At 38.4% G+C, this 10127-nt stretch overlaps 1 protein-coding gene across 2 annotated transcripts in view; it reads left to right on the top strand.

Annotated features, from left to right (window-relative positions):
• Positions 1-766: 766 nt before the first annotated feature.
• The window catches only part of LOC143861651 (uncharacterized), a 63709-nt gene continuing 54348 nt past the window's right edge, over positions 767-10127 (top strand). Inside the window, exon 1 of one of the 2 annotated variants that reach the window (XM_077372549.1) lies at positions 767-1015. In XM_077372549.1, coding sequence (XP_077228664.1) covers positions 920-1015 — 96 coding nt within the window. In that variant the 5' untranslated portion in view covers positions 767-919. The remainder of the gene's footprint in view (positions 1016-10127) is intronic. The other variant, XM_077372540.1, reaches the window with a different exon arrangement.

The raw sequence follows: 10127 nt of genomic DNA, 5'->3' as shown, positions 1-10127 counted from the left end.
TCGGAGTCCAAACTCTGGAACCTCCAACGTCGTGTTCTCTGAGGGTAGGACCGTTGGAGGGTCTTTTTCGGAGTCCATTTAAATCTTTGTTTTTTGTTTGAATTTAATAAAAAAAACATTATCCGGAGGGCCCTAACCCTCCGGATAATTTAACCCGTTTACTTGTTGGTCCTAGATAAGGCATGTCCCAGAAATCTTCTCCATAGAATGATCCTAAGCCATTTATTTGATGAGATTTTTATAACGTCGTTTTGTAATGTTTTCTGAGCCATCCATTTTACACCAATTATATCGAAGTATTAAGATGGTCCTATGGAAAAGATTTTGTAGGAACACCCAATCTAGGGCTGAAACAAAAATATGAATGGTTTAATTCATCCACAAAGGTGGGCCCCATTGCATGTTTTTTCTACCTCCATACAATTCCTCACAAGAAAGATAGGGCATTAATGCATAGATAAATTGGTTAATAGAACATGGGATTTGCTAGCATCCATCGCAGGAGGCAATTCGCGAATGGTCTGTTGCATCTGATAGCAGCCACCTCATGAAAATGCCTCCTGCGATGAACGCTAGCAAATTTCATAGAACATATATCACTTTGTCATTAGGCATGTAAACCAACTAACACTGTAGGCATGTACCTAAGTCTAGAAATGAAAGACTTTGCTTAAGCAAAGATGCTTTCATCTTTAATATAATCAGCTCCCTTACTTGCAAAGCAAAGATATAGTAAGATATTCTCAGAAAATCCAAAATAAAGAATGGTAGATACCACGCCCGGTCCCGCCTCACAATTTAGTATTCTGCCCATTCCCCCAAAATTTATAAAAAATTATATACAAAAAAATAGAAATCAAGATCTCTCCCTTTAAAGCCATTGACGGCTAAATTTTCCGGCTTGAGATCATCTGAGAAAATGGGGTCAAGTTGTAACGATAGTTCTTGGGATGATGATGGCAGCACCCAACAGCTGCAAATTCTCCAGTCTCTCGTTCCGAACATTTCAAATGTGGTAAGTTTGAGCACTCTAACATCATGGATTTCAGAATTTTCTTTTAGTTTTGAGACCAAATTCAGTCATTCATCATTAGATATGATACTGCCTCATTTTCAGCAATGTTGAATTACAGTCTTTTCTAGTTTTAAAATATTCCGAAAAGGGTGATGATTTTTTCATCCCAGGTAGGATAATGCGCCCCCCTTTTAACGTGATTTTACTGTCAAAAAGCGTTAAAGTCTGCCAAGAATTCACGTTAAAAGGGGGGCGCATTATAATCCCCCGGGGGGGATTTGTCTCCCTTGGTATGTTTTGCAGTCCCTTTTGAATACCTCTAAAACTAATCTTGGCAGCAAATGATTTTGAAGTGAAATATTGATCATTTGAAAGGGAAATGATAAATTCGCCCCTTTTCTGTACATGGGACATCCAACTCCAATGTACGTGGCAATCAGGCCCGTTGAGTCCTTCCCAAGTGAAGTATACCTGCCCCTCTGCATCCATAGATACACCAGAGGTGGCTGTCCCAGGTAAAAAAAAAGGGGCCGATATATCACTTCCCTATTTGTAATTAATGTTATAATAATTTTAGAAGTGGTATAGTTAATGACTTCCAAAGAGATCTTGATTTTCGATTTGCAGGCGATTAGACTAAAATAATCATATTCGTAAATAAGGACCGAGTTTGGTGGCATCAAAAGAAGACCTAAGTTGGTGGTCTAAGAATTAGAAACCCGGTTGGAAAAAGTTTTATCTGACAATGGTGTGGGAGCCAATAAAGAAGTATATAGAATGTGATTGCATTAGTCAATATCTCTATACACAAAGAAACAAAAGAATGCTATAGATAGGTACACAATCAAAGGAAGAAACTCTATCTTCTTAGATGTAGATTTGGTGGTAGATATGTCCTATCCTCAATTTGCCCCCCTAAGGAAAACCGTACATCACGGATTCTGAGCTTGTCACAAAAAATTGAGATAGATGATTTGGATTTTTTTTCTTGACCTTGGTAATTGACAAGTCGGAAACATACAGAAAAGGCAAAGATCACAATCTTTAATGCATTGGACAAGAACATCGTCTTCTTTTATAAAATCCTTGAATCCACAAGGAAAAAAAAGCAAATTGAAATAAGTTTTTTTTTGTGAGTAAGCTGGGGATAGGCAGACCCCTACCAGATATACTAGAAAAAGAAGGGAATTACAGGACAAGACGGGCTACAACGGCCAACAAGCGCTAGGAGCAAAGAAATACAACAATCAGAACATCAAAACAACAACATAATAGAACCAAACATCACTTAAGAAGCCATTGTCGAATCAGCCAAAACAATGTCGAGAAGAACGAGGGGCAAGGGTTCTGGATGGTAAGCAACACCTTTGAAGGGACAACTTGATTTGGAAAGGAAGTCAGCTGCACTATTACCATCTCTTAAAATGTGAGTGATCCTCCATGAGGAAAATCTGGTTAGGCATTTCCTTATATTGGTGAGAGTGGACCAAGAACACCTGGGGCATTTATATGTACCATTTATCACTTCCACAACTATTTTGGAGTCAGATTCAATCCAAAGATTTTCTGAAGTGAAGTTTGTTGCAATAGATATTCCTCTGCAAATCGCTTGCATTTCTAGAACATTTATGGAGTCTTGCTTCAGATCAGTGGAGAATATGGCTAGTGTATTGCTATTCCAATCATGAATGAGACTTCCAATAGCAGCCACTGAACTGGTAAGGGAGGCATTTCTGTTAAGCTTTAGTTCATTGTGACCAGGGGGACCACTTACAGGTTTTTGCTGGTTTGCTGACTTGGCGAATTGAGAGATTGAGGTGCTTTGCAATTGATAAAGGTATGGGGTTGGGAGAGTCTGGGAGGTTTAGATGAATCAACTTATCTCTGATGATGGAGAGGATAGAGTGCACAATAGTTTGCTTATGAGATGGAGCTTCGCCATGGATTCTTCTGTTTCTTTCCTACCAAAGGTGGCATATAGTGGCACAGAAAGCAATTCTTACAGCAATAGATGTTTGGGTTGTCCCATTGAATTGCTCTCTGATCCAAAGTTCTTCGAGGAGCAAAGATTTTTTTGGTTTTTTGCGGCATTCAAACCTCCAAAGAATTGAGGGCCATACCCAGGCAGAGCAGGGGCAAGAAAAGAATAAGTAATTTGTATCCTCTGTTCCATGTACACAGAGAGCACAATTAGTTTGTCTCTGGTACTAAGTTTCTTTTGTAAAGCCTGCCAGGTCGTGAAGCTATGGCGAGGGGTGTGACCCAAGTGCCACACTAAGGAAAACCAATCTGCTTTCTGGTCTTTTGATCTAATTTGGTTCCAAGCACTTGTAATGGAGAACTCTCCATTAGTACAAGGTTTCCAGATAGGCAAGTCTTCAGGAGCTTGGTTTAGAATGGCTTCAGATAAAATTGGTTGAAGTTTAGCGAATTGGGGTGATTAAAACAATGGATCCCATTGACCATTACAAAGCAAGGAGCTCAGGGTGGCATTTCAGTCGGTGTATCCTATAGACGCGGTCCAGACCGCCGCTATATATGTACAGATTATAGAGGCGGTCAAGACCGCCGCTGTATATGAGTTTTTTGGGGAGAACTGCTGATTTCTCAAAAACCCAAAAATGAGGTACACATTCACCTGTAACCTGTTTAATCCAATATAGTACACAACTACACAATCTGCTGCACCATTCTACACAAAAAAAATTGCATACATTCATGAAATTAAGATCCACTACACCATTTTTTCATTTCCATAACCACATTCAAAACCACTTTTGTATTACAATAAACTATTCAAAATCCATCTAAAACCTAGATACGAAGTCCTTTCACTACTAGAAAATGAAAATGAAATTGAAAATGCTTCGTGGTGTCTTCATTCTCCATCGGTTCCAACTACATCTATTATCATCATTCTTCTCTAGAGTCGGATGAGTATCACAAACCGTCCAACTGTATGGAAGAGAAAGAAAAGTTAAAAAGAATTAAATAAAGTGAGGCCATGCATTTGAAGAGTAGAACACATGTAAGCAAAAAAAACATACGATGCATTTGAAGAGTACAATACATGCAATTTTTTTTACAGCAAATAAACTTCTTTTTCCATGCTCTCAAATAATATTAGTCTTCATTTTAAACTTCTCTCCCTGATCCCCTTTTATTTTTGTAATTTTGCAATAGATCTTGATGCAATATCTATAGCACTAATCAAATATGCAATTATCTCATTTACTTACCATAAGAAAGTAGAGAAGAGAGCGGCTCAAGTGCTGTGATCAAGTTTAACCTGGAGACGAAAACAAGAATCAAATTAGGAGAATACCATGCGCTGCTTGCCATGTACACAAGTCATTAATTTTTACCTATTTATGAAAATGCATGTACATAAGTCATTAACTTACAAAGCAGGAAGGCCATACGACAGATGATCCAATGGCATCCATGATAGTCATGGCTTGTCCGTATGGCCTCATCAAAGGATGATCCTCCACCAGCAGAACATGGACTATGACTTCGGATACTCGTTCTCTCAATCGTTTCCCACCAACTACTTTCATTGGATCCTGGGACAGAAGAATGCCCCGTGCCACTTCAACATCAGAGTCTTTAAAGCTCATCAGGACAACCTTACGTACATAGATTCTTAATTAACACTGTGAAATATAAAGTCAAATAGTGGTATTATTTAGATGCAAAAGTAAATAATGGTTTTACCTCAGGGAAGGACGGAACGGCATGACTCGAAAGGGAGGGGGGTTGAGGCTGTGATTGAGGCGCGCCTCCTTGAGCCTAATAGGTAGTAACATTTGTATATTATGCAATTCATGTAATTTCAAAATCATAAATTAATGAAATTGTACGTAGTTAAGTGATTACCTGCTGGTTGGCTCTGTAATCAGAGATGAAGTCATTGACCTGTTGACGAAGATCATTCACTTAGTCTCTTCCATGGTGTGCCTTCGGCATCCATTGCGGTTGAATGATGAGCCTCAAACCTCAGACGGGATCGATCCTAACCCATGCATACGCACACGCCCACGCCTCTCTTTGCCAAAAACCTGAGCAAAGGTGTCATTTCTAGCACCCGTGTTCATGGAACACTCAGGATGTTGAGTCTGATGCTCCACAAGTTGATCCTGTAAAGAAAAGGGAAAAAAAAAAAAAAAAACTCGTGTAAGGCAAGTCCAATTACAGAGAAAAACATATAAAATTTAATTGGAAAAAAACTAAGACTTACAATAAGAGCCCCTACGGCATCATTTACGGGCGTCCCTTGTTTATTTGTATGGGTAATCTTGAACATTTCGGCGCGACTGAGCTCCCTCCCCTCATTTTCAACTTTCTATACCAACAATATCAAGCAAATTAGCATATAAACTTTGTGAATGAAACCAAATGTCATGAAAGTGCCTTTTCCCTTTTTAAACTAGCGAAACTCTTCGTCCCAGCCGTGTGCACGATACCTTGCATTGAACGATTGGTCTTATTTGTCTGACTTCGTGCTTGGAATTTGCAATCAATATAGAGACAATAAGAGGTTTGTGTTCAAAATAAAATACAAAAAAATATATTTAATGTTTATCTTACTTTTTGCTTCTGGTGAGTCCCAAAAGACACGTAGGTTCTTATACTGTGACTCCATCGTCCTAGAGTCAGTGCATGGGAGTTGATTGTTGTAAAATTCCCACTTCAAAGAACTTTTCCAATCTCTCCATTTTTTTATCAAGGGACATAAACACCTAGAGCTTACTAGCTTCAGGAATATCATATCTTTCCTGCATTACATATTAAAAAGAAAGACATTAACATGAGCAAAATAATAAAGATTTCCAACAAGTAACAATGTATACAAATTGTGCACTTATACCATCACTATGGACCACACATCTTCTTTATAAGAGTCGTCCATCTGCCTCCAATCTGTAATGTCTAATGGCAATTTTTCTCCTTTTCTTGCAAGTGTGCCAAGGAATCTCGAAAGTTCTTTGGCAATTTCATTATCAGGCTACCCTAATTCGTTACACTCAACCTTCTTCTGTTTTCCCTCCTAGTTAGCCCAAACCTCTTTCATGTAAGTTGCGCCTCTAGTTCTCTTCATTGAGGATGGCCCACTATGGTCCTGGTGGTGGGCCTCATGAGATTGAGCCTGACCCTGTGAATCAATGGGATGTGTCTGGAACTGGCTAGACTAGGTCAGGGCCTGTGAATCAACTGGCAGTGTCTGGAGATGGCTGGATTGGGGCTGATGTGAATGGGGTGGGGGGACTTTAGCCTTTCTCGGCATAATTTTTTACTTAATTTGAAGTTAACCTGAAAATAATCAACAATTGAAACCATCAGTTTAATCCAATAGGCATGCATCGATAAACAGTATAGAAGTATGAGATTTATCCGTAGTAATGAAAATGACATTTATCAAAAGTAAGAACATGACATTTATCGGTAGTAATGAACATGACATTTAATATTGGAGGAATACAGCAAATAAACCATTAGGAATGCATAAATAACAGACACTTTTAAACTTAAATTGAACTTACAACATATTCTATTCACATTTATAATTAATTGGTATCGTCTCTATCAACATCAACTAAGTCATTGTCATCATCATCCTCGTCGTCTGACTCTGTATCATATTCTTGGTTTTCCAGGATTTTTCGGGTCAACGTTTCTAAGGGTTCATCAATTTCTGTCCCATCGATATCCGTCCGTTCCCAGCTCTGAATGTCTTCCAAATTTTGAGCCTTACCCGTGGCCTCAATCTGTACATATTCTTCGTCATTGTTCCCATGGATGTCAAACAAGTCCCTAGGTTTCATCTTAACAACAACGTGCTACTCTTTGTTGCTAGGGCATTCTTGCACGTAAAATACCTGCTCAGCTTGAGATGCAAAGATGAAAGGCTCATCTTTATAAATATGGCGTGACATATTTACAACCGTAAAACCGAACTCATCTATTTTTATTCCCCTATCATTGGTTAGAACATCAAACCAATCACATTTGAAGAGCAACGCTTTCAGGTGTCCGTAATAATCAAGTTCAATGATATCTGTAATAACACCGTAATAATTAACATCTCCTGCTATTGGATTCGTATCCCTAGCACTTGAGAAGCTTCTTGTAGTTGTAGTGACAACAACTCTACTATTTTGAGTTTTCCTCTTCTGTTCGTGCTTCTTTGTGTGAAAGCGACAACCTTTAAGAAGATAGCTTTTGTATCTCGTGACGATGGTCGATGGACCTCCGGCTAGCCATCTAAGTTTCTCTGACAGTTGCTCACTTCTAGACCAATGCAACTTGTGAATCTATTCCAAATTATAAGACCGATTATCAAAGAGCATTGTATCTATTAAAGAAACTTAAATAGTTGTTTAAGGTTCATATCACACTTACATGCGTCCTAAACCAAGTTGAAAAAAGTTTGGTGTGAGTCTGTTCTATATCCTTTGGTCTAGCATGAGGACGTGACCGCTGAATATCATTAATGTGTTCGTTGCGTATGAGTTAATGTGAGTAAGAGAAAACAACTAAAGAAAATTGACTAAATTAAGACAATTTTATTAAAATTACTCATGAAATGGGGTGACTACGTGACAGTTGAAGAGAACATATCGATGTGCCTATTCAAGTGTGGTTTCATGTAGGGGTACATCCTCAACGTTGCCTATATGGCATCCTATTAATGAGAACATAGAGAATCCTTCTTCTATTTCACACTGTACATCTTCGTCATTCCGTAAGGGTTGATTTAACTTCGATTCGACACCTTCAAGATATCTTGAGCAAAATGTCAAACATTCTTCTGCCAGGTAACCCTATGCAATAAATCCCTCGACATGATTTCTATTGCGCACATATGACTTCAACATGAAAAGGTACCTACACATACATTACATGTGTTACTTTTGAAAACATGAATCTGTAAACAACCTAGCAAGTGCATTAAATTTTGAGTAGATTCGCATACCTCTCGACGGGGTGCATCCATCGGTACTGTACAGGTCCAACTATCCTTGCCTCATCAGCTAAGTGAATAGGTCAATGCAACATTATATCAAAAAATGTTGGTGGGAAGATCTTTTCCATATGGCAAAGTGTTAGTGCGATTCTATCTTTCAAGTTCCAGAGGTCGTTCGGGTTGATGACTTTTGAACATAACTCCCTAAAGAAATTACAAAATTCAATCAATACAAAGATGGCATTCTTAGGCAATGATGGGCATATAGCTATGGGAAGTAGTTGTTGCATCAGAACATGACAATCATGGCTCTTCAATCCTGAAATCTTTCGCTCCTTAACATGAACATGAAGTGAAATATTAGATGAGTAGCCATCTGGAACTTTAACTTCCTTCAAGATGTTGCAAAAAACTTCTTTTTCCTTTGAAGACATGGTGAAGCATGTTGGGGGCAAGAATGTTTTGTTCATTTTATTAATCATTGGGTGAAGTGATCTCCTTATACCCATTTTTTGTAAATCTAGTCGTGCTTTTAAACCGTCATTTGTTTTTCCTTCAATATTAAGTAGCGTCCCAATAACTGAGTCGCATACGTTCTTCTCAATGTGCATCACATCTAGATTGTGGCGGAGTAGGAGTGATTCCCAGTACGGCAGATTGACGAAAATACTTTTTTTCTTCCAATTATGTTCCTTACGAGGTTTCTTTTCGGTAGTAGAAGCTGTACTGCCCAGGGGATTCTCCTCACAGTCCTCGCACTACAACAAAGTTGGTTTATAGAGGCGGCCATACAGAGGTAGTCATTAAAATCGCCTCTTTAAGGGTGGATTTAGAGGCTGTCTACGATGGGAGGAAATATACAACTCGAGATCCTAGAATCTCTCCCGTAAATGTTGATCCCCGAAATTTTAGCAAGCGCTCTTTAGAAAATTCCTTTAAGTCTATAGGGGCTGTCAAGACCGCCTCAGTAGAAGAGAATTTAACCTAGTGAAGCCCTATCTTTTCTCTTTCGTGCGGAAACGGTTTCCTTGCTTATCAAGACCTTTGATTACACATCAAACTCTTAGATTTCACATCAAACCCTCGGATTTCTCCAGAAAATTTCATCCGTTTGGTTTCGTTCGGCCATCTCTGAATCAGGTTTGGGTTTTTCTATGCTTCTCGTATCTTTTTTATCGTTCTTGCTCTTTCGTTGTATTTTTCTTATTTTTTTCTTCATTTGATAGTTGTTTGGGTTTTTTATTTTAACCCATTTATCTAAATCAGGTTAGGGTTTTTTATTTGATAGTTAGGAATTTTGTTTCTGTAGCAAAATCAGGTTAGGGTTTTTTATTTTAAGAAGAAGAAGAAGGTTAGGGGTTTTCTGTTTCTATATCAAAATTAGGTTAGGGTTTTTTATTTATATGTGTAAATACCCAAAATACCCCTAATTAAAATTTCATTTCCCCTTATAAAGGGGGGCGTTTTTGTCCGTTTATGTTTGACTCAGATTAGGGCTTCCTAAGAAAGCCTATAAATATATCGATTTGGGGCTAAAACAAACCCTAAACGTGTTGTTCAGCCCTAGAGAAAGAAATCAGAGAAAGAGAAGTACAAGAGCAAGGAGATCGCGATTTCAGAGTCGAAGCCGCGAATCTAGGTAAGATCTATGAACTACGAAAGATATGGATATTAAAAAATCCTAAAACAAGGGTTTGAATAAGTAAAAGAAAGGTATTTGTATTTGATATGGGTTAGAAATTAGAATCTCTGGGTTGATCTTGAGTTTCTTGGATCTGATATTGTGTTATGATCCCAACGAACTCAAAATCAATCGTTAAGAAATCTGAATTCGAAAATCAGAGACTCTGACTGAGATTTTTATTATTATTTTATCGGTTATTAACTGTGTGAAATTAAAAGGTGAAATCAGGTTTGGTGGATTCCTCTCGTCGATACAAATCCATCGGATCCGACATCGCATAATTTGGAGTCCGATCGAATCAGATATGAATTTTTGAAGTTTTAAGAAAATCAGAATAAATCTGGAATTTTCGTAAGAAAAACCCAGCCCACACTTCGGACGCCCACCATAGGGTGTTCGGGCACTCGAAGGGGCCATTCGGGCGTCCAGTCCGGAAGTCCGAATGTGAAGAAAATTGAAAC

Source organism: Tasmannia lanceolata, unplaced genomic scaffold (genome assembly GCF_043159265.1).
Source record: "Tasmannia lanceolata isolate RefF3 unplaced genomic scaffold, GAP_Taslan_0.1 ptg000003l, whole genome shotgun sequence".
Lineage (NCBI taxonomy): Eukaryota > Viridiplantae > Streptophyta > Magnoliopsida > Canellales > Winteraceae > Tasmannia > Tasmannia lanceolata.
The sequence above is the reverse complement of the archived record's forward strand: the minus strand, read 5'-3'. Positions and strand labels throughout refer to the sequence as shown.